The sequence below is a fragment of the Ovis aries genome, chromosome 13 (genome assembly GCF_016772045.2).
Source record: "Ovis aries strain OAR_USU_Benz2616 breed Rambouillet chromosome 13, ARS-UI_Ramb_v3.0, whole genome shotgun sequence".
NCBI classification, from domain to species: Eukaryota; Metazoa; Chordata; class Mammalia; order Artiodactyla; family Bovidae; genus Ovis; species Ovis aries.
This window is the reverse complement of record NC_056066.1, coordinates 56,353,482-56,380,360: the sequence shown is the minus strand read 5'-3', so window position 1 is coordinate 56,380,360 and position 26,879 is coordinate 56,353,482. Positions and strand designations below refer to the sequence as shown.

General features: G+C 33.7%; 1 protein-coding gene across 1 annotated transcript in view; it reads right to left on the bottom strand.

Moving 5' to 3' along the window:
* Positions 1–859: 859 nt before the first annotated feature.
* SYCP2 (synaptonemal complex protein 2) overlaps positions 860–26,879 on the bottom strand; it is a 74,007-nt gene continuing 47,987 nt past the window's right edge. The window contains exons 24-43 of the mRNA XM_027976988.3: positions 21,786–21,913; positions 20,994–21,030; positions 18,712–18,782; positions 18,563–18,620; positions 18,106–18,161; positions 17,620–17,677; positions 16,955–17,126; positions 15,114–15,151; positions 14,481–14,651; positions 13,829–14,024; positions 12,496–12,692; positions 5,908–5,998; positions 5,521–5,661; positions 4,854–4,984; positions 3,711–3,805; positions 3,518–3,617; positions 2,902–2,960; positions 2,686–2,764; positions 2,527–2,583; positions 860–1,671 (exon numbers count right to left, since the gene is read on the bottom strand). Of these exons, the coding sequence (XP_027832789.3) occupies positions 1,597–1,671; positions 2,527–2,583; positions 2,686–2,764; positions 2,902–2,960; positions 3,518–3,617; positions 3,711–3,805; positions 4,854–4,984; positions 5,521–5,661; positions 5,908–5,998; positions 12,496–12,692; positions 13,829–14,024; positions 14,481–14,651; positions 15,114–15,151; positions 16,955–17,126; positions 17,620–17,677; positions 18,106–18,161; positions 18,563–18,620; positions 18,712–18,782; positions 20,994–21,030; positions 21,786–21,913 (2,010 nt within the window). The 3' untranslated portion in view covers positions 860–1,596. The remainder of the gene's footprint in view (positions 1,672–2,526; positions 2,584–2,685; positions 2,765–2,901; positions 2,961–3,517; positions 3,618–3,710; positions 3,806–4,853; positions 4,985–5,520; positions 5,662–5,907; positions 5,999–12,495; positions 12,693–13,828; positions 14,025–14,480; positions 14,652–15,113; positions 15,152–16,954; positions 17,127–17,619; positions 17,678–18,105; positions 18,162–18,562; positions 18,621–18,711; positions 18,783–20,993; positions 21,031–21,785; positions 21,914–26,879) is intronic.

The window sequence follows — 26,879 nt, the reverse complement described above, 5'->3', positions numbered from 1 at the left end:
CTGCTGGGCATACACACTGAGGAAACCAGAATTGAAAGAGACACATGTACCCCAGTGTTCATCGCAGCACTGTTTATAATAGCCAGGACATGGAAAAACCTAGATGTCCATCAGCAGATGAATGGATAAGAAAGCGGTGGTACATATACACAATGGAGTATTACTCAGCCATTAAAAAGAATTCATTTGAATCAGTTCTGATGAGATGGATGAAACTGGAGCCGATTATACAGAGTGAAGTAAGCCAGAAAGAAAAACACCAATACAGTATACTAACACATATATACGGAATTTAGGAAGATGGCAATGACGACCCTGTATGCAAGACAGGGAAAGAGACACAGATGTGTATAATGGACTTTTGGACTCAGAGGGAGAGGGAGAGGGTGGGATGATTTGGGAGAATGACATTCTAACATGTATACTATCATGTAAGAATTGAATCGCCAGTCTATGTCTGACGCAGGATGCAGCATGCTTGGGGCTGGTGCATGGGGATGACCCAGAGAGATGTTATGGGGAGGGAGGTGGGAGGGGGGTTCATGTTTGGGAATGCATGTAAGAATTAAAGATTTTAAAATTTAAAAAATAAAAAACTAAAAAAAAAAAACAAAACAAAAAAACAAACCATAGCCTCGACTAGACGAATTTCTGCTACGCTATCAATCAATCTTAGCTGATGCTAACAGTGGAATAAAGCTATGATGCGAAGGTTTTTTTGCTTATTTAGACTAAGAAGCCACTTTTACCACTGTACTTGAATACTGGTAAAGTGAGATGGTGTGATAGTATACTTCAGATGTCTGACTGGAGGATACTCAAACAAAATGATTTATAGAATAACTGTATAACATCCAAGTGACAGCATTTACTTCAACTTTATTACACAATTAGAGCAAACTAAATATGTATTCATTTTCATATATTAATCTAGCAAAATATTACAGTGAACCCTCGGGCTTAAAAAGTACTTGTCAAAACAGCCTGCTTGAGTTAATAATATGTCTACCTAGAATTAAAATGGTAACTCTATTAGGCTATTTAGTGCGTTCTAATACAATGGAGCCACAGCTGAATAAATACATTCTCCAACAGTATGCTGAAAGTACTGCTTTACACTCAGGTAAGCATTTTAAATCAGTTCGTCTCCTTCTATGCATCACTAAATTTTATTATTTGAACCATGTTCTAAACTAGTAAATTTTAACAGTACTTTATATATTTAGTTCAAACTGTTTACATTTAAAATATATTTTATATGATAGATTTTAATAACTAGTTATATAAGTATAGTTAACTTGGTAATATTTGTCTCATGTAAATATTACTATAAAAGTAAGCCAATTCTTCTACTGATTGGTTTCCCAAAGCTTTCTGAAAAAAGTATTGCACAGACAAAAGGCTTTACGGCTAAGTCATGTTATGGTGATTACAGGTTCTTTCTTATCCAGCAGAGGACAGACAGTTCTTTGAATTTAGAGGGTTCCACAGAGGTACTCTTGCTAGGGTAACATGTCTTTTCTTTATAGAGCTACTCTGATATTTCCTAAGCTAAACAGGAATAATTGGATAAAACTTGGTGAGAACAACTAGACATCAAATACTGTTTCTCTCATGAGCCATGAATAATGACCTCAGTCCTCTGCGTACAGTGAGAAGCTCCTCTTCTTGCTGTGGCCAAGAAAAAAAAAATCACTTTGAACAGTGATTCACTGTAAAACTATCATCCTATCCAATCCCCTAAGGGCTGTTCCCAGGTATTTACAGAATTATATGCTTATTACTGATATTTTAGATATATATTTAGATGATCAACTGACAGATCACTTTTAAAACCCAAATCAATGAAAGATTTTACTTCCTTTAAATATTAAATCCACAGTCTAGAAAAGAACTTCAACAAGGATCAGTCTAGTTAGTTAGCTTATGTGCTTCCAGCTAAACTGGTTTAGTAACTATCGTCTTAGCCTCTACTATCAGCATACTGAGGTTCTATTAAAATTTAATCAAAGTATATTAAAATATCCTGTAGTATACAGAGAAATGCCTCTATCTCTGAGGAAACGCCAAAGGCATGTTTCCCTGGACAGCACCTTTAGACACCTTCCCTGTTCCCCACCCTGGTGAGCTCTTTCCCCCAGAATCCAGCTGCAGGTCTACTAGACCTCTGCAAAATCAGCTAATTTTATCCTCAAATCTAAATAAATGAAAATTCTTTCTTGCTCTGCCTGACACCCCTTCTCCTTCAGAAGACACAGCAAGACTGCTGTGGTGCACCTTGCTTAGATACATACAAAGAAATAATTATTCTAGCTTACTTTTAAATTGCTCTTTCTTTTAAGGAGATACTCATTATTTAAAATCACTCCTATTTTCTACTATAAATTTGCTCCCATTTTAAAGAACTAAAAGAACCCCAGTGGTTTCAATCCAAAAAGAAAGACCTGTGGAAGAATTTCTCATTTACACACATAAAAGCATGACTGATCATTCCATTTGAAAAACCCAAATGAGATATTGATTTACCATTTCCTTAAGAAGTCTGTCTTGCAGCATTTTCATGTTTTCTTTCATCAAACACATCTGTGAATAAATAATTCCTTCTATGAAATTTACTTAGTTTCACAGCAAAAAGTTGGACTAACCAATATTGAGAGATTACATACAAAAATGTAGAATTTATACCTGAGATGTAACAATATTTTCTTCACAATCAGTGCTGTAGAAGACATTCTTGTCCAATGAAGCTTTTAAAAGGTGAAGTCTAAAATAATGAAAGTTACCTGTGCATTTACTTTGGTATTTAACAAATTAAATTACTATAATATAGTATATATAATTTTAATTTTTTGACCAAAAAGTCTTGTTATATATTCTAATAATTAAGAATGTCATACTGACCTCTGCTGTTCACGTTTTTGATAGGCACTGAACTGCTGAAATACCTTTTCCCGAAAGTCCTAAATTTAAAAGTACAAAACTAGTTATACTGTAGTTATGACTAAAAATTAAAACTAAACAGAACTAATTTAAAAAACAACCTGGCTATATGCTAAGAATATTGTAGATGTCATATATTCTTTCAGACTTTCTCTGTGTAAAAAGGTAGTCACAAACTTATATGTATTTACTGAAGTACAGTTGATTTACAATGTTTCAGATATATATACAGCAAAGTGATTTAGTTACACATGAATACATGTAGTTTTTCAGACTCTTTTCCATTTTAAGTTATTTCAAGGTATTGAATATACTTGGCTGTATAGGTCTTTGTTATTTTACCATTTTATATATAGTAGTATGTATGTTAATCCCTGTTGATCATAAACTTAAGTCTGTATTTTCAGTGTATGTACATGAAACTAACTAAACATCTAGGATAAAACTAAATTATGTCCTAAAAAACAAAAACCTTTATGGGATCGTCTAAAAGTAGAAGGTTAACAGAAGTTTTCCTGAGTGGAGCTCTTTAAAAATGAGGTTTTACAATTATTTTTAAACTCTTATAAGCACAAACCACAAATTCCTTCTCCAAATCTTTTAAATACTGTGAATCTTTTTCAAAATTCTCCAGCTCCTCTATGATGATGAATTGGAACTTGTCAAGTTTTTTGATCCTATTAAAGAAAGAAAATGAGATTTTTAAAAAAATGATAGCACTCAGAATACAAAGCACTTAGGATATTTCAGAAGGGATTTTTAGCACAGACCTGTACTCCTGAATCTTCTGGTTGATTGCTTTTATATGTTGTTGAATTGTTTTCCAAGTCTGTTTAGTAAAATAATCCATCATTTTGTGGCGGATCTGAAAAACACTCATTTTTTAACTTGAAAAATCTTTACAAAATAATCTAACCAAGACTATATTAAGACCAAAGCCTTTTCCATGAAATATAAATGACTAAGAACTTAGAACAGTGAAAAATTAAAAACTCAAGTGATTTAAACTGAAGTGTTAATGAGTAAGCTCAGTCCCACCAGGAAGGCTCTGACTGAGGGTTGGAATTGCTAGTTATTTTCATAAGTACGTCACATTTACCAAAATGCTAGTGATTATAATTCTTTTCAGGAACACAGCCCAGGAGTCACACTCAAAATTACTACCATTTTTCATAAAACATATCCACATCTAGTCACAGATATGCAGAATGTACGAATCAGGGCCTCTCTGTTTAGATGAGGGTGACCTTGGATAAATCAACTCAAAAGAAATCTACAGAATCTTAAATAATTTCAGAGTTTACCCATGAAGAAAAGAAAAAAGCAAAGAAAGAGAGCTGATAATCTGTGCAGGAAAATGTCTTAACAGGAGGGCAAAAAGAACTGTCTAAATACAGGCATATGAGAAAAAGAGATAAGTGGAGAAAACAACAGTAATTTAGAATTACTGTATTTTAGGAAGTATTTTTGCAAATATCACCTCACTAGAACCACAATAACTAAGGAGCTTAAGCACAGAACTGGTGAAACAAAATGAAATGGGTTTCTGACTGAGGCTGTTCATCCTCTATATATTATATAGTACCCTCACAAGCAGTTACTGCTGTGAGATTTAAAAAAATGTATTAAAGACTAGGCACAAAAAGAAAATTGTTCAGAAAAAAGAAAAATCACAGAAGGCTCAAAATGTTAAACTGAAAATGAAAATAGGACAAAGAGAACCCATAGGTAAAGAATATGGGTAATATAAACTTTTAGAAAAGAAACCTGGCTCATGAATCATTCCAGCTTTTAACCAGTGCATGAGGAAAGCTGAGTTCATGAATGGGTGTTTTGTTGCCGAAGGGTTAACTGAACTGACAGACCAGTAGAAAGTGTGGCCTATTATCATAATTTAAAGGATGACAACTCACATTAACTTTCCTCTGAAATTCTGTATTGAGCTGCTCACACATCATCATCCCTACATCTGAAATTTCAGTTTCCCAGTTCTCCAAAGGAATAGAAAAGTCATTTGCTGATAACGGAGATATACTTTCGGACACTAAGAAAATGAAGACAATCAGCTAAAATTAAGATATGCATTATTAAAAATTTTACCTTGTCATGAGACTAAGAACAATGTCTTATTTTCAGATTCTATATGTAATCTAAGGATTATAAATCATAGGCATATTTTTCATTTAAAATATTCTGACTTATAAAAACCTTTCAGCATGGGAATTAAGGCAGAAACAGTAACATTAAAATGGAACATATTTGGATTGATTTTTTAAAAAACTAGTTCTTTACTACTTGCACATTAATAACCCAACTATTTAGTGATATGTTAATCTATCAGTAAGTTAATACTGTAGTAAAGCCTGTATATGGTAATTAGTGATGAGGACGATTTATGAGTAAAATCATGCTTACTATAACAGTAAAATAAAGTGAACTTTGTGATAAAGCACCCTCCTTCTTGGATTTACCCAAAGTTATCTTTACAAAGGAGTTTGTTTTATGAAAGAAGTCACTCAAAATTGAAGAAACCACTTTCCAAATTAATTGCATTTTGACATAGGCATCTGATCTACCTACCTTTGTAGGTGTGATGATCTGCATCTTCGCTTTTACCGAGTTTTTTGGGAAGCAAGTTTGCTCTTTCTTCTTCCACTTCACCAGAATTATTTAGACTATCTTCTGTGTACATTCGTTTGCGACTGAGATGTTGTATACAGCCTTAGGAACAGTAAATAACAGTGCTACAATCTTAATTAAAAATACCTAATATATGATTGCTTTTATTTAAAAAAGCCCTTGTTTCCGTTTGTATAGTTTTAGACAACTGCATTAAATCCTATATAATTTTGACATTAAATTGAATAATGGTATAATTATAAAAACATAATTTCTTTAGGTGAAATTTCACAGTAGTATTTCAGTAATTAATGTTTTTTTTTAAAAAGCAAGTCTTTGACCACAAACCTGACATATGTGTGGAGTCACTGGGCATGCCGTACCATGTTTTCTCTCTTTCTTCACTAGACGTGGATAATGGAGATGCTGAATGACTTTTCTAAGAAAAGTATCAGAAATTGGAAAAACATTCTGTGTAAGTACTTCTGGATTCACCTCTGACCATCTCTCTCAAGCTCTATAGACAACAAGTTGCAAATGCTATCAATTTGGTTTTTTCTTCAGATTGTTTCTATCCCTTTTTCTCTCTCACACTGCTATGCATTTTCCTAAATTCTTATGTTAACCTCAATCTTAAATTACAGCAATAGTTTTGAACTGCTTTTTTAAACTAATCCTATTTTTCAATTCTTCCTTATTAGGAGTTTGATTTCTTTGAGTCAGGAGGGAAGCCAAAGAAAAGTCTAAACTACTTCCTTCAAATTATATCTTTAAGCCACATTTGTCCTCTAACCTTATGTCTTACTGATTCAAATACAAATGCATTAGCCAAATTAGTCTTTTTCCTGTTTTATGAAAACCTGTGGCCATATCCAGTTACCCTTCTATACTTAAGTTAATGACGTTTCTCTACTCAGTCTATATATACCAACCTGTCCTACGTGGAGGTTGGTATAGCCCAAAACCCAGCCCACTCCAAGCTATAATTCTGTCTTAACATTCTGCATTTTATAGGTTATTAAATATTAATATTTTTGTTGGTTGACTTTTATAGTGGAAAAACTCAACCAAATTCCTATATAATCATGAAACCACTAAGTCTTAATTATAAATATGTAAGTCAGTGGTTTAAAGTGATAGCCTATTTAAGACTTTCTCATTGTAAGTATTTCAACTTTTTTTCTATGATCAAACCATCCTACATATTTTAAACATCACACTTTCAGATAACAACAGGTAAAAAATACTAAATTATTATAACTATTACTAAAGGCCTGTAATCTGATGCTTATTAAGAACTATTTTAGTTTAAGGAAAACTTACTGGCTGTACTACCATATGACTTTCATATTTGGAGGTTCAATTTCCATAAATTTTTCCTGAAGTATAACTGTTTAAATCTGAATAGCTGTTGCAATTTGGGCTTCCCTGGCGGCTCAGGTGGTAAAAAATCTGCCTGCAATGCAGGAGACCTGGGTTCGATCCCTGCTTTGGGAAGATCCCCTGGAGGAGGGCATGGTAACCCGCTACAGTCCATGGGGTTGAAAAGAGTCGAACAAGAGTGAGCAACTAAGCACAGTGTAAGTACATTTTTCCCTCAGTATCTGCGGGGGATAGGAGGGACTGGTTCCAGGACCCCTTGCAAATACCAAAACCCACTGATGCTCATGTCCTACATATGAAGTACTGATTCACAGTTGGTTGAATCCATGGTTGGCTGACAAAGATGTGGACCTATAGATATAGAGGGTCAACTGTACCACTTCTATTCTCAACAGTATTATACTTAACTGTGCTATGAATGAATGAGACAAACAGAAACCCAAAGGAAGTTAAAAAACTAAAGTAAGAAAAATACAAAGACATTAAACTAAAACTACTTAAATTCTGAGTGAATAACTAGTTCACTGCTAAAACTCGACACCCATTCATAAGTGAAATAAGGTATTTAAACAATTAGAACATTAATTTGATAACAAGTATCTATTAAAAATTATCAATAAGCATACATACTAGTATGATATCTATTTAACATTGCTCCACATGTCATAGTCACCTTGAAAATACCATGTATATAAGGATTGGAAGAGAAAATGCGAAAATTACCATAAAAACAGTTTGATTACCTATTTTCAAAATTCAAGAGAATTTAAGCAGGTAATTATGATAGAATTTGCCAAGGATGTGGGAGATGTAAAAATCAACAGTGTTTCTATACAAAAGCAAAAAGTTAAAAAAGCAGAAAACAATTTAAGCTTTTTTCTTTAATACAGTACAGTAAAAAGCCAATAAAGCACTGCAGAAGTACAACTTTCTTTGTGAAAATTTTGCACAACTTTGTTGGAAATAAGACCAAACTGTAGAGAGAAAAATGAAATATATGGATGAGAAATCTCAGTATTGGTAAAAAGCAATTCTTCCCTTAAACAAACTAATTCTAAACTATATAGGCCAAGTACAGGGCTTATAATTTGGAAGTATATTGTAATTTGGAAGTATAATGAGAGGAGGGTCAAGATGGGGGTAGTGAAACCACTGTATGCATAAAACTATTAATATACAAACTGAAGTAATGCTGTGTTAGCATAGAGACAGAGAGGTACTATTGTATACATTACTGGGCAAATAGCTGACCCATGAGCTTGCCAAGGCAGTGACCCAAGTGTCATCAGATATGATGGAGAAAGGAGCGGTAATCCAATGTATGACATTGCACTAACTCACTATCCATATGCAAAAAGAGGAAGCCTAGAAAAACAGAAAACCTCAAATTTAGAATATTTGTAGAGAAAATATTTTTATGACAATAACTGAGGGAAGGATTTCTTGAACAAAAGATTGGTAGATTTTATATTTTAATTAAGTGAAAAGACAAAGCTACAGTCTAGAAAAAGAATGTCTGCATTGGATATAACCAGTAACTAATATCCAACATATAGTAAGAACTCCTCCAAATTTATAGGAAAAATCAAACAATACAGTTTTAAAAATTAAAAAAAATAGGCAATTTATAAAATGGCCAAAAAATATGAAAATACTCACTGATGCAGTTAATCTGAAAAATGCAGTTAATCTGAAAAATGCAAATTAAAGTCAGACACATTTTAAATTCATCAGATTGCCAAAAAAGAAAAAACTAAAAAACAGTAGAAAAATGGGCAATATCACATAGCACTGTTGGAGAGGGTAAGCTGGTACAACAAATTTACATAGCAAATTTCCAATACCTAATGAAGAGTCGGGCTTCCCCTGTGGCTTAGCTGGTAGAGAATCCGCCTGCAATGTGGGAGACCTGGATTCAATCCCTGGCTTGGGAAGCTCCTCTGGAGAAGGGAAAGCCTACCCACTCCAGTATTCTGGCCTAGAGAATTCCATGGACTCTATATAGTCCATGGGGTTGCAAAGAGTTGTACATGACTGAGAGACTTAGAATGAAGAGTCAATAGTAAATTGGAAAATCAGTGTCTCCTGTAAATGTACAGCCAACAAATATGTAACAAAATTTCATCTAGCAAACAGCATCAAAGTAGGCGAGTGGGGATGACTTAGGTGCTGAGATTTGCAAGATGGGATACTAATGGGAGAAAGGATTCAGGGAAAGGAAGGATGATGAAGCAATACCAAGAAAGGACCATGGGATGACTGTCTAATCAATCACAAATGGTTTTAAAGTGTGGTCTGTAGAAATTAAGAGTCTTGCAAAGATGCCTTTGGGGGATTATCAGAGAGGGAAGGTATGTAGGTCAGGGTTCAGACCTATCTGCTTTAAACAGTGTAGCTGCATTTTTACATTTGGCACACTGAAAGTTTCATATAAAATTTTGTCTGAAAAATATGCTTTGTGAAAACTACTGGTTAAACAGGATAAAAGGGTCATAAACACTGTAGGAGTAAAAACAGTTCACTAACAATGAAAATCAGAAAAAGAAATTAAGGAATCAATCTCATTCACCATTGCAACAAAAAGAATAAAATATCTAGGAATAAATCTACCTAAGGAGACAAAAGAATAGTATACAGAAAATTATAAGACACTGATGAAAGAAATCAAAGATGACATAAACAGATGGAGAGATATATTCCATGTTCCTGGATAGGAAAAATCAGTATTGTGAAAATGACTATACTACCAAATGCAATTTACAGATTCAATGCAATCACTATCAAATTACCAATGGCATTTTTCACAGAACTAGAACAAAAAATTTCACAATTCATATGGAAACACAAAAGACCATGAATAGCCAAAGGGGTTTTAAGAAGAATGAAGCTAGAGGAATCAATCTTCCTGACTTCAGATTATACTACATAGCTAGAGTCATCAAGACAGTATGGTACTGGCACAAAAACAGAAATATAAACCAACGGAACAAGATAGAAAGCCCAGAAATAAACCCACGCACATATGGGTACTTTATTTTTGACAAAGGAGCCAAGAATATACAATGGGGCAAAGACAGCCTCTTCAGTAAGTGGTGCTGGGAAAACTGGACAGCTACATGTACAAGAATGAAATTAGAACACTTCCTAATACCATACACAAAGACAAACTCAAAATGGATTAAAGACCTAAATGTAAGACCAGAAACTAAAACTCCTAAAGGAAAACATAGGCAGAACACTCGATGACATAAAGCAATCCTCTATGACCCACCTCCTAGAGTAATGGAAACAAAACCAAAAGTAAACAAGTGAACCTAATTAAAAGTTTTTGAACAGCAAAGCAAACTATAAACAAGGTGAAAAGACAACCCTTAGAATGGGAGAAAATAATAGCAAGTGAAACAACTGACAAAGGATTAATTTCCAAAATACACATGCAGCTCATGTAACTCAATACCAGAAAAGAAACCCAATTAGAAAGTGGAAAAAAGACCTAAACAGACATTTCTCCAAAGAAGACATACAGATGGCTAACAAACACATGAAGACACTCAACATCCCTGAAATGCAAATCAAAACTACAATGAGATATCACCTCACACCAGTCAGAATGGCCATCAGAAAGGTTACACACGAGAAATGCTGGCAAAGGTATGGGAATGTAAATTGATACAGTTACTATGGAAGATGGTATGGAGACTCCTTAAAAAACTGGGAATAAAACCACCATATGACCCAGGCATCTTACTCCTAGGAATATACCCTGAGGAAACCAAAACTGAAAAAGACATGTATCCCAATGTTCACTGCAGCACTATTTGCAATAGCTAGAACATGGAAGCAACCTAGATGTCCATCGACAGATAAATAGCTGAATTTTTGGTACATATACACAATGGAATATTACTCAGCCATAAAAAGGAACACATTTGAGTCAGTTCTAATGAGGTGGATGAACCTAGAGCCTAGAAATAAGTCAGAAAGAGAAAGATAGATATTGTATACTAATGCATATATATGGAATCTAGAAAGATGGTACTAAAGAATTTATTTTCAGGGCAGCAATGGAGACACAAACAGACTTATGGACACAGGGAGAGGGGAGAAGAGGGTGAGATGTATGGAGAGAGTAACATGGAAACTTACATTACCATATGAAAAATAGATAGCTAATGCGAATTTGCTCTATGTCTCAGGAAACTCAACCAGGGGTTCTGTATCAACCTAGAGGGATGGGATGAGGAAGGAGATGGGAGGGAGGTTCAAGAAGGAGGGGACATATGTATACCTATGGCCGATTTATGTTGAGGTTTGATAGAAAACAAAATTCTATAAAGCAGTTATCCTTTAGTTAAAAAATTAAAAAAAAAAACCACTTGACTCAAAATCATGGGACAGAAAGCTGGCTGGCTTTTTCAGAGATTTTAGATTGTGGCTATAGGTGTGCTGAACTTCCTTAATTCCATTTTTGTATACAGAGATTAGCACATATCAGGAGAATAATATATTTGAGTATTTACTATGTATCAGGTAATGCTTACATAATCAGTCTATTTACTTTTTCATAGCCCTGTTTTACAGATGAGAAAATTGAGGTGCAGAGGGATTCATTAGCTTATAAAATGTTTCACAGCTAGCTAACAGTGGACTCAGGATTTAATATAATTCTAATTCAGAACTTTCAGCTAGACTCAGTTATAATGAACTACATTATCTTGGCAATCAGTTCTGTAACTTTATTACTACTTCAAAATTCTCCAAATCAAGCCATCTATAAAACCTAAGCCAAAAAAAAGGTTGGAGGTGGTGCGGGGTGCATTGTAAACTGACACTGAAGTACAAACAACTTAAAAAAGAATTCAAACTATGAACTACTTTTTGTAGACATTATATATTTAGCTACCCTCACTTTGACCCGTATTTGATCCCTATATCTAATGTCTTTTTAAAAGACCTGAATATATGTACATATTTTATCAATAAGAAATGGTACAAATAACAATATCAGTGGCAGGATAAAGAATTTTTCAATATACCATTAAGTTAATAGTCATACTATTTAAAACTAATAGGTAAAGTTCCTCTATAAATCTTTAAAGCAAATGCTATGGTCATACTGTTTCAACTATATTCTCTGTCAACTTGTGATTTAGTAAGTCAAAGTTTACAGATTTTGAGTTTTGGTAAAACCTGAAAGAAGTGCCTGTGCTGCAGGAAGAAGCCTATTCCAGTCTAGGAAATGAAGTTCTGACATGTAGACAAACAAATCATACCTCTTTGGAAGGGACTGTTTCTATTACAGAATTCTTATCAGTACTCCATAGTTCTCATATCACTGCACTGTCCTTCTGAATATATCAGTCTATTAGTTCACTGAGGCTATTTTACTTATTGATAAGTTCATCTCTCCCCAAGACCAAACTCAGAACCTTAAGTAGACAAGCACTGCGTATTTGATTAAGATTAGGGGAAAATGATTCACTTCCTTCAGGTATATCTGATAAAAAAAAAATATATATATATATATATATACACACATTTTTTTTTTCTTACCAAAAAGAATGATTGTGCAACTGATGAACTTTCTTTTGTACACAGTAAAGTTTTATCACTGTTTTTGGATGACTTTATTGGACCTCCAACTCCACTGTTTAAGGATTCAGGTGATGAAGTTTTTGGATCAGGTGATACTGATTCTGCTATACAGTCACAATCCTGAGTAAAGTCTCTTTCTGTTATTTTCTCTACACCTATATTGCCTCACAAAATACAAACAAAAGAGATGACAGTTGACATCTTCAGAAATAGTATTAAATTCTAAAAATATAATAATTTAGTAAATTCCCAAACTTTAGCTATATTTAGAAAAGATAAACTTTCAATATATCAAGACAAAGTTATATGTAAAATATTTTATAAGACTTTTAAAAATTATTGCTCAATTTAAAACAAAATTGTAACAATAAGAACTTTCAAAACATCTTCAAACAAAAATATCTATAGTATGGGCTGTACTATAATGATCAACCTAATTATTATCTTGAGTATTCTAACACCATAGGCAGTACTGAGATATTAAAGTCACAGAATTTTATGGTTAGAAATGGCTTGGGAAATCATCTCATCTAAATCTTTTATATGTGGATGAGAAAATTCATGACTGAAGTAAGTCTTGGTGTAAAGAATTCTCAGAAAGATAGTTTTCAGATCAAATCAGGGCATGTGCAACTGTCTTTTGAATGTGTGCTTATCTGAGATGACAGTGGTCCTGAGCATTATGAAAACATTTTAGAAAAGAACAAAATAACTACTTTAGAGGAAATGTACATTAACTGGTATAAACCTTTCATTTTAGCTAAAATGACACTTAGAAATGCTTTAAGATATCCATAAACGGAAAAGATATTAAAACTAGATACTTATTTTTATAGTTTCTATACTGAAAATAATATACCTATGTCAGAGCTCCAAAGAAAACTTTTTTCTTTGCCAGTTATTTTTGAATAAAAGCAAAGCCTCAATTGTTTAGGAAGATAATCCACTGTGAGTCTACAGAATCAACATGATATTCCTTGGTGACTTTTGTCAATGAAATGTAAAAATGAGAAAACAGAAAGCCCCATCATTATTTCCATTTTATCTGAAAAAAGTATTTGGTCTTTAACTTTCTAACTTCAGTGTCATAGTAATATTGTTGCCAACTAGCCTTAGCAAGACCAAGTTACTTACTAGTCAACTAACATAAAAATGAAGTTTTGACTACTAAAAAATCTTAAATATACCCCTCAAAATTAGTCTTCAAATTTGTTTTCACATAGAGATATAATATAGAAATGGCTTGGGAAATCATCTAAATATTTAACTAGAAGAAAAAAATGATACTGACATCTCATTACTTCTATAGATGATGGACTCCCAGATAAAGACATAGGAGATGGGTCAAGACTATTATCTCTTCCAGCATCTTTCAGGAGAGATGAGATTTTCCATTCTTTTGATACATCCTTTTGTGTTTTGGCAGTGAGGGAATTCTGCTGTTTCTTTGGCAGTTTCATGGTTTTGCTTCTGGAATGAATCTTCTCCTAAAAATATTGATAACTTTCAAATTATTCATGAATGATTTATACTTGGACACATAAAACAATTTAAATTACATTGAAATATTTATAAAATGCCTTATTTCACTACGTACAGGTATAACAGGGGCCTCAACATGAGTAGTGAAGACTTTCTAATATACTAGAAAGCATATGACAAGTTCACAGGAGAGACTATAAGAGACCATAAATATCCTGATACAAATAAAATGCTAAAATAGTTCAAAGAAAATGATTTCCAGTTTAGGGAAATCAGAGTTCCCATATTTCACTTACAATTTTAGAATTCAAAATTGTTTATAATTGTTATCAATTTATGTTTTCTCACATAGGTTAAATCTTAAAAAGACGTGACAAGATAAATCTGACATTCTTCAAAAATACATATTTAATATTTTAAAAGGGTCTTAGAAGCTACTAATTCGAATTGTATCTATTTACCTGTACTAGAACTTTTTCTTTAAATGAACATGAAAATTCTTGTTCACCCTCTGATTCTGAATTTGAGAGGTCTTTATAATTTTTTTTGGTTTTTGCTGCTCTTCGTGGAAGTCTGGTTCTCCCATATGCAACTGTCTCATCTACCTTTTTGGTAATGATTTTGTTGGATGTCTTTAGAAGAAAAATTCCTGAGTATATTAGATCAATATTTTGAGATACAAGCTATTTGCTATAAAATTGACACTATGATAAAATCTATATGAATATTTATAGGAATAAAAAGATTCTTGATTAATACTTTTAAAATGACTGGATTTCTCTTTTCATTTAAAATATATTCTTTATCAACTTTTTATCTGAATAATTAAAGTTCTGTGAGGTCTGATATATATTATGTAACTTAAAAGAGAAAGGAAAAGCTGTCAAAAATATCTATAACCACAGAGTAAAACAGACTTAAAACAACATGATTCAAAAAGGCAGAAGAAAGTGTGCAAAGCTTGGAACAATTAAAGGAAATAAGGAACAGATACCAAGGATAAAATTATGAGATGAAAAATTATATTTTTTCATTACAAGGAGAAAAATATATAATTTTAAAGGGATGTTCAAACACAGATTTCCTGGTTTTACCATTTTAGATCTTGGTTGTGCCCTTTCCAAAGATGGTCCTGCAATTCAAGAAAATAAGGTTAAATTTTTCAAATAGACAAGAATTGACATTAAAAATTGTTAGAATATGTCTGCAAATAAGTTAAAATCATAAAAATAAGAATGTACCTTCAAATGCATTCAAAAATTTAAGTATAATTTGGTACAATATGAATTACCAACTTCCCTTCTCCTTTATATTATGAATTTTTAAGGAAACAAAAGAATATGTAACATACACTATAAAGTCAATACACATGAATTTACTGTTCCATTTAGGAACTAGATTATGAATAATACTGAATCTACTTTGTGTACTACCTTATAAGACCCTGTATAGCCTATAGCCCTTCTGCCAAAAGGCCATCACTATCCTTAAATCTGTTTCTTAGTCACTTGACCTTACAGTTTTACTTCACAGATATATATCCCCAAACAATACAAAATAGTCATATCATGTAATATACTATGATTTGCTTTATTTTTCACCCATCATTATGTTTCTAAGATTTACCCATATTACTGAGAATTGCCTCAGTCCCTATTCCCTTTTTGATTTCTAGCACAAGTTCAACTTTCTAAATATTCACTGAAGCCTTAAGAATTGGGATAATCCAAGCCAAGGAAATAATGAAATTCTGGAAGAAAGGTCCTCCAATCCTGGCAACAAGCCGGCTTGTACATATTGGCTTGTCATTCAGGTACATAAACAAAACAGCTCACTCAGAAGTGTTCAATTTTAAGAGTATTTACTGATTACAATATTCTAACCTTTAATAACTCCCCAAGATTTCTAGTCTATGTTATAAATATCTTTACTTACACATCTTCCCACAGGCAATAGCTCCTGACTGTATAATCTTACCATGTTTCTCCTTGGCTTGTAACGCACTGCTTCTAAGTCCACACACTGTGACTAGAGCCAGCTGCATTTTTCAATATTTTCCCACAAGTCTGACCTACATTTCAACTACTCTGACACTGCACTTTCTGCGAACACTGTACTATTTCATACTGTCTCGTAAAGGTGATAATTTTATTGCTTCTCTTCCTTATGAATATGATTGAACTCTCATCTCTTTTCTAAATTCAGCACATTTCTAAATATATGCCAAAGTTCATTCCTATTTCCTCTATTTTTACTTCTTTGTAAGCCATCATTCCCTCCCTCAACTCCCACAGGTCACTAACAATTATTTTTATCCTAAAATAAAAATTGATTCCCTTAAAATAAATATAAACTTAAAAGCTTAGTTATACTACCTTCTTTTAAAAATGGAATATATGAAGTCTTTGTGGTTTAGAAAATACTGAAATAGATGTTAAGCTACGAAAATGGACATTATGTCTAGCCAAAAACATATACCTCAAACACTTATCCAACTACTTCAAGAGATTCACTAAAAGAAATAGATTATGCCAGGAAAACATTCTGTGAAAGATTTAGACACAAAAATGTATGCAATAAAATTATTTTCCTTTCAATAAATTTTTATTGCATCTCTATAAATTCCTAAAATGTATGTGTGTTGGATGTAGCCGGGGGTGGGGTGCTGTCCAAAGTTTGATTTTGTTTAGGGTGCTGGTCTCATGAATATTTAATACATTAAATAACTGAAGAACAGGCCATGAGTAGATGAACAATGAGAGTGTGTCATCAACCAAAGATTACAATAAGCCATATTTTGTGTCCCTAAGATCCCAATAAAAAGATTTAAATGTAACCAGAGTACCCAAAATCATAAAACAAGAAGAAAAATCATTGTAGTGTTTTGGTATATCTCATTCATAAGGGTAGGCAATTATAAAAAGTGATTTCTTACTTGATTTCTTCCCGTTTTTACGTTTTTTCACATTTTTATTTCTGCTGTAGTCTATCATCAGTGGTTTTGATTTTGGTTCTCTTAGCCAGCTAATATCAGTCTTGCTGTCATCACATTTATATTCTGTGTCACTATCACTAAAGGGATTTTTCTTTTTACAATCTGATCCAATCTGTATTAAAAAAAAAACAATCCTTATAATAGATGAGGTAATCTGGCTTGTTATATGTCATACAAAGCAGGTTAAGCAAAAAAACAAAACAAAAAAAACCTACCAATAAACTCAGAAAAACTAGTTCTTCATTATTTTAGCATGCTAAATAATCCATTTGGCATTAAGGACCTATCCAATACACTCTAAAATCTAGATCAGAGACTGACGTATTTTGCTGTCCATGTTGTTATTAATTAAAAGTTAAATCAAAACAGCTTACTTCCACAAAGACAAACAGAATTGTCATATCGTCTATTACTAATGATTACAAATAGCTCAGAGACCATAAGAAAAGATATAACAGGAACATGGATAATCTCTCCAAAGTAAAAAAAAAAAAAAAAAAAAGTGATCCTAATATTTTTGTGTTCCAGTTCTGTGATAATCTTTGGCACTGAAAAATTATTAAAAACAAATACTGATTTAATAGATAATTAGGATATTAACTTACTCTTTTATCTTTTGCTTTGAGAGAAGGTTCAAGTTCATCATGATTCCTTAAACCTACCCTTAAACAAAAATATGCATTAATTTTAATCTTACTCGTTTTTTTAAGGTAGCATGTGAGTGGACAGTTATACCTGTTTTCTTAGAGTTTTCTGCCTTAACTCTTTCACTAACTCCCTATATAATTATGCCCAAGTCACTTACTCTCTGACCTCAGTTATTTACTAATTAGCAAGGTTAGATGAAAAGATTACTAAGTCCTTACAGCTTACAACTAATATTAAAAGTGTATAGACTCTGCACATTAATTTCAGAAGTAAATGCTAAAATAATAGAATCATAGTAGGAGTAGTCAGGACAGTAGCATGTTATTCACTCTTTTGATATATTAAAATGTCTCAGACAAACTGGAAGGAAATATTTAAGAAAAAAAACAATTGCGGAAACTCTATTTTAAACTGACCCATCTAATTATAATAAAAATACCTACAATGTTATTGAACTATCCACGCAGGCTTCTCTAGCTGTAGCTTGAAATTCTTGCATCTATATTGTGAATAAGCATTAAAATTTTTTTCTTAGTGTTAAAAGGTAAACAACAAAAGAAATTAACATAAAAATCTTAGTCAAATATTTTTATATTTAAGAAGAAAGCTAATAATATAAATTATATTAAAAATAAGAGTAGTAATTTTAAATCTTGCATCAGGAAGGAAAGTGACTTTCTTGTTGCCCCAATTATTCATTTCTACTTCAGTCCAAAAGGTTTGAAAGAAAATCAGAAATACTAGGTTGGTACCAAATAAATTTTTAAAAATTTAATAATATACTTTAAAGCAAATATATGTATAAGAGGATGGAAATCAGAAAACATACTCTAATAATTGTATGGTAAATATAAAATAAATACTGAATAAATACAAAATAACTTCTGATTTCTAGCTTACTCCAAGTTTAATAACAGGCTCATCAGCTCCACTCAAATTAAAATTGTAAACATCATCCCTGTAAAAATGAAGAGAAACATTAACTCCATTATACAATAAAATTTTTCTTCAAATGTGAAAACTTTTAAGATTTATGAAAAATTACTTACGATGGGCATTCTGAAGTAACATTAACAAAAGTAGTCTTCAGTTGTCTATAACTTTTTTTCTGAACCTTCTCCTAAATACAAAGAAATTAACATAAAACCATTCATACTTGCACCTTGTTTGTCAAACAGCATATACAACTACACTTTCATATATTATTCTAATGGTGTTTTCATCAAAATAAATTTTACATTTGTGATAGTTTCTTTAATTATCCACACTTTATATATATAATGATATATAAAAAGACAACCAACAAGTACCTGCTATATAGCAGACATAGGAACTATATTCAATATCCTGCAATAATCTATAATGGAGAACAATCTGAAAAAGTATATATATATGTGTGTGTGTGTGTGTATGTATACTACATGTAACTTTGCTGTATACCTAAAATTAACACCATGTTGTAAATTACCTATACTGCAATTAAAAATGAATAAAGGGTAAAAAAGAATACCACCAACCTCAGAGTTTTACAAGAATAAAATAAATGTATATGAAAAAAAAATTGAAGACTTAAGTACTAAGAACATAATAGAAAGTATTATAAATCAAATACAAAATTAATATCCTTATATCTTTAATATTTATTGACATTATTGTACATAGGTAAATGACCTCACTGGTATTCTGAATTCAGTGATTCTAGGATTACAAAACAAGCATGCTTCTACTCCCCTCCCACCACCCCCCCGCCCCGAGAATCTCATTTGCTTTAACTGTTATATAAAAAAACTTAGGGAGAGGCTAAAATTTATGCAAAATCTCAGGTGAATTAGTCAAAACTGTGTCAGCCAACTATTAATAGTATTGTTAGGGAAAAATGTATGTAAATTTACTCCTATAGCCTACTGCTCAAAGTATATTCAATATGATCAAAAAGTAAGCACAAAAGAAGTAAAATAAAATCTCAACATATTTAAGTAATTATGTTATTGACATAATTTAACTATATCACTAAATGATTGATTACTGATCAGAAATAAAGTCTAATTTAATATCTGAAAGTTGGAAATATTAAAACTAAAATTATTTTGGCTGTTTCATAATAATTTGCATTATTCCAGAAAGTTTATCCTTCAATATTTTACTCTTTTAATTACTTATCTGATTTAAACTTTCCAAAAAGACTTTTACCAGTGTTTAGATACATTTGCTCAATTCATCTTTTGCAGGCCAGTTTTTGCTAGGTATTACAGAAGATACAAAAATAAGCAACTATATTAAAGAAGGTACAAATGTGAGCAAAGATCTTACTTATACAGGATACAAAGATGATTCTAAACAGTTACATTCTAGAAGACAGAAGAGACAAAGAAAAAACTGCAACAGTGAATAAAATATCAAAAAAAGGGACAACAACACTGCTGCACAGATTCAGAATTCTCGCCCATTTGGATTTTGAGTTAGACTCTGAAGCAAGGTCTGCAAGGAGGAATAAAGTTCTGACGCTAAGAGGTTAAAGAACCTGGTGACTCACTTCCAAGTTCTTTCCAAAGGGGAAAGAAAAAGAATAAACACAGGAAAGACACTTCAGGGAATCTTACTCTGTTTCAGCTAAACAAGACATGTCTAGGAAACTAATATTGTCAAGTAATTCAGACTTTTAAGAGGTCTAGGGGCCAGCTTAGATCTCCACCTAATTCAACAAGCAAGAGACCAAAGAAAGATTTTGAATAAGAGAATGACATGACTGAAGCTGTGTGCTTTGGAAAGTAAAAAAGCTAGTACTGAGGGTAATGAATGGATTGGCACAGAGAAAATATTAGCGATAAAAAGAATTGCATAAAGCTGGGGATTAGAAATTAAAAAAGCAAACTGGAGTTGGCATGTCTGGAGAAGGAAGATTCAAGAGGAAATTACAGAAGGAGAATCTCAAAACTTAAAATTAAGTGGAGATAACTGTGAGGAATAAATCAAAGATAACTGACATTTTAAACCTGGCTGAAGAGTAAATGCTTCTAACAAAAATATGGACTTCAGAATAATCTTATTGTCAGGAGAGATAGGATGAACTAGGATAAAAAAGTGGTCTGAATCATGTACCAAAAAGTAAAAATATCACACATATATGTTAAAAGAAGCATTTTCTTTGAAAAGCAGAACGGAAGTTTAGGGGGCTATCTTGAATACTTGACACTAAACTTGTCAGTTGTTTAATCTGTCTTTCAATATGCTGAAAACATTAAATCTACATCCATCCTACTACTTTACTGTAAAGTTAAATTATCATTGTCTTTGACTATACGTTTGGTGTAATTAAATAAATGAAACTTACCTTACCGAGCTGTAGATCTGATTTGTTTGAAAAACCACTATAAAAAAGGTTTTGTCAGTTAAAAAGGCAATTAAAATGTCAGTAGAATATATTTCATAAAAGCCATTTTATATAAGGTAAAACATATTTGGGTCACTAAGTCTATATTTAATATGCTACAAATAACTGAAATGTGACAGTACTAGTCTAACACCTTTGCAACTTCAGCCATACTTTACTAATAGTAACAATAATAGAATCTAAGCTGAATCACTCATGCAGCAGGAGGTGCCAGGCAATTTAAAATGAATGGTTCTGCCATAAGACTAATTTTTTCCATGCCATATAAAGCCAAAATTAATTTAAACATGAACCAACCACCTGGAAGACTGTAAAGAAATATTTTATAATAAAATAAAACTTTGAAAAAGACTGCAAACAAGGAATACATCATTTGCTATATAACTCATTTTAGCTCATTTAAGTTTGGTATTTTCTTCAGCAATGTATTTAAATATATTTAGTTTTATTCATCATAGACTCAATAAATATAATTTCTAAAATGTCTATATCCTAAAGATTTGGGAAATGGTATGCTGTACCAATATAATATTCTTAAATGACTACTTCTAATTTTAGTTCCCTTTCTATATAATATAAGCAGATACTATTTATAAAAGTAAATAAGTACCTGTGTTTTCAAATGGAAAGTTACATTATCTGCAAGTATGTTTAAAGCTAACCTTAAAACTATGTAAAATAATTTAGCTGTAGTGTCAGGAAAATATTCATTTCTAAAGTTTAAGAGCATACCTGTCAATCAAAGACTCCTTTGATTTTCTTGCAGACTGTATGCTGTCCTTTGGCTGGTATCGTTTATTAATTTGGTTTATCAAAGATTCTGCTGCATCAGTAAATCCTTTCCCTTTTGATTTTTCTCTCTGAAATAATTTATAAGTTATTTAAAAACTCTACCAGTTAACCTTCAAAAGAAAAAAAAAGGCTGAAAAGAAAATTTAAGAAAAATCTGGTTCATTAAATAACTACAAAGAGGAATAAAAGGGGTCAGAAATTTATTGTTTTAAAAAAGAAATTATTTAATAAATTTTGGCTTTGTTAGGCACTAAAACAACCTAGGATACAGTCTTTTAACATATAGAACTGTGGAGAGTGCTTGGTAGCAGTTAAAAAAATGTTTCTATCCATGCGGGGAAAACTGTAAAAAACTGAAAGAAACCAAGAGTTGGTTCTTAGAAATGATCAATAAAATTGATAAGCCTCTGGCCAAATAAGGAAAAAAGAGAAAAAAGACAGAATTTACTAATATCAGAAATGAGAGGCAATCACATGGATAATAAATCACAAGGCTAATAAAAAAGTATTATGAACAACTCTATGTTAATGAATTTGATAACCCAAACTGACCAATTCCTTCAAAGATAAGTTTTACCAAAACTCACAGAGAGAAATAAATTACCTGAATAGGCCTAATCTATTAAAAAAAAGTGAATCAATAATTAATACCTGCCAAAATAGCAACAGGCCAATGGGTTCACCTTTGGGTTTTATTGAACATTTAAGGAAGAATCATATAATTTTTCACAACCTTCTGAAAGGTAGAAGCAGAGGGAGTACTTCTTAGCTCACTGTATGAAACCAATATACCCTAGTACCAAAATCAAAGAACTTACAAGAAAGGAAAACTACAGGCTAGCATCTTCTATAAACATAGGTACAAAAAGCCTCAACAAAAAGTTTAGCAAATTGAATCCAACAATGTAGAAAAAAAATTATGTACCACAACCAAGTGGACTTAATTTCAGGTATATGATGTTGATTCAACATTTGAAAATCAACTAATATAAGCCATACTAAGTAAGAAGCATAATAAGATCATATCAATAGATGTAGAAAAGCATTTGACAAAATCCAATATCCACTCACAATTCTCAGTAAACTAGGAATGGAGGGGAATGTCCTCAACTTGATAAAGAACATCTAAAAAAAATTATAGCTAGCATTACAACTTAAAGAAGAGAAACTAGATATTTTCCCACTGACAAGAGAAACAAGGAAAGATCTCTGCTATCACCACTCCTATAAAGCATCATTCTAGAAGTCTTACAAAATGCCCTAGGACAGGAAAAGGAAATATACTACATACATACTGGAAGACTTGGATTACTGTGATATTGAATGGTCTGCCTTGGAAATGAACAGAGATCATTCTGTCGTTTTTGAGATTGCATCCAAGTACTGCATTTCAGACTCTCTTGTTGACCATGATGGCTACTTCATTTCTTCTAAGGGATTCCTGCCCGCAGGAGTAGATATAATGCTCATCTGAGTTAAACTCACCCATTCCAGTCCATTTTAGTTCGCTGATTCCTAGAATGTTGATGTTCACTCTTGCCATCTCTTGTTTGACCACTTCCACTTTGCCTTGATTTATGGACCTGACATTTCAGGTTCCTATGCAATATTGCTCTTTATAGCATCAGACCTTGCTTCTATCACCAGTCACATCCACAATCGGGTATTATTTTTTGCTTTGGCTCCATCCCTTCATTCTTTCTGAAGTTATTTCTCCACTGATCTCCAGTAGCATATTGGGCACCTACTGACCTGGGGAGTTCCTCTTTCAGTATCCTATCATTTTGCCTTTTCATACTGTTCATGGGGTTCTCAAGGCAAGAATATGGAAGTGGTTTGCCATTCCCTTCTCCAGTGGACCACATTCTGTCAGACCTCTCCACCATGACCCACCTGTCTTGGGTGGCCCCACTGGCATGGCTTAGTTTCTTAGACAAGGCTGTGGTCCTAGTGTGATTAGATTGACTAGTTTTCTGTGAGGATGGTTTCAGTGTGTCTGCCCTCTGATGCCCTCTTGCAACACCTATCGTCTTACTTGGGTTTCTCTTACCTTGGACTCGGGCTATCTATTCACAGCTGCTCCAGCAAAGCGCAGCTACTGCTCCTTATCTTGGACGAGACTTATCTCCTCACCGCCGCCGTTCCTGACCTTGAACATGGAATAGCTCCTCTAGGCCCTCCTGCGCCCACACAGCCACCGCTCCTTGGATGTGGGGTAGCTCCTCCTGGCCGCCACCCCTGACCTCGGACGTGGGGTAGCTCCTCTTGGCCGTTCCTGTGCTGTTGCAGCCTGGCACTCTCGGCTGCTGCCCCTGACCTCAGCTGCCCCTTGGGTATGGGGTCCTCCCAGCTTCTGCCCATCCTCTCGGCTATGTGTGCCGGTCGCAGCCACCCACGCTAATCCAAGTCTATGCCCCAACAGGTAATGCTGAAGAAGCCGAACGGTTCTCTGAAGACCTACAGGAACTTTTAGAACTAACACCCCAAAAAAGATGTCCTTTTCATTATAGGGGATTGGAATGCAAAAAGTAGGAAGTCAAGAAACACCTGGAGTAACAGGCAAATTTGGCCTTGGAATACAGAATGAAGCAGGGCAAAGACTAATAGAGTTTTGCCAAGAAAATGCACTGGTCATAGCAAACACCCTCTTCCAACAACACAAGAGAAGACTCTACACATGGACATCACCAGATGGTCAACACCGAAATCAGACTGATTATATTCTTTGCAGCCAAAGATGGAGAAGCTTGATACAGTCAACAAAAACAAGACCAGGAGCTGATTGTGGCTCAGATCATGAACTCCTTATTGCCAAATTCAGGCTTAAATTGAAGAAAGTAGGAAAAACCACTAGACCATTCAGGTATGACCTAAGTTAAATCCCTTATGATTATACAGTGGAAGTGAGAAATAGATTTAAGGGACTAGATCTGATAGACAGAGTGCCTGATGAACTATGGACTGAGGTTTGTGACACTGTACAGGAGACAGGGATCAAGACCATCCCCATGGAAAAGAAATGCAAAAAAGCAAAATGGCTGTCTGGGGAGGCCAAACAAATAGCTGTGAAAAGAAGAGAAGTGAAAAGCAAAGGAGTAAAGGAAAGATATAAGAATCTGAATGCAGAGTTCCAAAGAATAGCAAGAAGAGATAAGAAAGCCTTCCTCAGCGATCAATGCAAAGAAATAGAGGAAAACAACAAAATGGGAAAGACTAGAGATCTCTTCAAGAAAATTAGAGATACAAAGGGAACATTTCATGCAAAGATGGGCTCGATAAAGGACAGAAATGGTATGGATGTAACAGAAGCAGGAGATAGTAAGAAGAGGTGGCAAGAATACACAGAAGAACTGTACAAAAAAATCTTCACGACCCAGATAATCACAATGGTGTGATCACTCACCTAGAGCCAGACATACTGGAATGTGAAGTCAAGTGGGCCTTAAAAAGCATCATTACAAACAAAGCTAGTGGAGGTGATGGAATTCCAGTTGAGCTATTTCAAATCCTAAAAGATGATGCTGTGGAAGTGCTGCACGCAATATGCCAGCAAACTTGGAAAACTCAGCAGTGGCCACAGCGCTGGAAAACGTCAGTTTTCATTCCAATCCCAAAGAAAGGCAATGCCAAAGAATGCTCAAACTACCACACAATTGCACTCATCTCACACTCTAGCAAAGTAATGCTCAAAACTCTACCAGCCAGGCTTCAACAGTATGTGAACCATGAACTTCCAGATGTTCAAGCTGGATTTAGAAAAGGCAGAGGAACCAGAGATCAAATTGCCAACATCTGTTTGATCATCAAAAAAGCAAAAGAGTTCCAGAAAAACATCTACTGCTTTACTGACTATGCCAAAGCCTTTGACTGTGTGGATCACAACAAATTGGAAAATTCTTCAAGAGATGGGAATACCAGACCACCTGACCTGCCTCTTGAGAAATCTGTGTGCAGCTCAGCAAGCAACAGTTAGAACTGGACATGGAACAATGGACTGGTTCCAAATTGGGAAAGGAATACATCAAGGCTGTATATTGTCACCCTGCTTATTTAAATTATATGCAGAGTACATCATGAGAAATGCTGGACTGGAAGAAACACAAGCTGATATCAAGATTTCCGGGAGAAATATCAATCACCTCAGATATGCAGATGACACCACCCTTATGGCAGAAAGTGAAGATCAACTAAAGAGCCTGTTGATGAAAGTGAAAGAGGAGAGTGAAAAAGTTGTCTTAAAGCTCAGCATTCAGAAAACGAAGATCACGGCATCTGGTCCCATCACTTCATGGGAAATAGATGGGGAAACAGTGAAAACAGTGACCAAATTTCTTGTTTTGGGCTCCAGCATCACTGCAGATGATGACTGCAGCCATGAAATTGAAAGATGCTTGCTCCTTGGAAGAAAAGTTATGACCAACCTAGGCAGCCTATTAAAGAGCAGAGACATTACCTTGCCCTCAAAGGTTTGCCTAGTCAAAGCTATAGTTTTTCCAGTAGTCATGTATGGATGTGAGTTGGACCATAAAGAAAGCTGAGCACTGAAGAATTGATGCTTTTGAATTGTGGTGTTGGATAAGACTCTTGAGAGTCCCTTGGACAGCAAGGAGATCCAACCAGTCAGTCCTAAAGGAAATCATCCCTGAATATTCATTGGAAGGACTGACACTGAAACTGGAACTGCAACACTTTGGCCACCCTGATGCTGGGAAAGATTTAAGGCAGGAGGAAAAGGGGACGACAGAGGATGAGATGGCATCACTCAGAGGTTGGATGGCATCACTGACTTAATGGACATGGTTTGGGGTGGACTCCGGGAGTTGGTGATGGACAGGGAGGCCTGGTGTGCTGCAATCCATGGGGTTGCAAAGAGTTGGACACAACTGAGTGACTGAACAAATATAGCATGACATAAAATATACTATTTTAATCACTTTTTAAGTTCATATGTTTTTATATATAGTAAATAATAAGTTATTACTACCTCTTCTTGAGATTACCAGAATAAAGACAGGGTATACTCACCTTGATAAA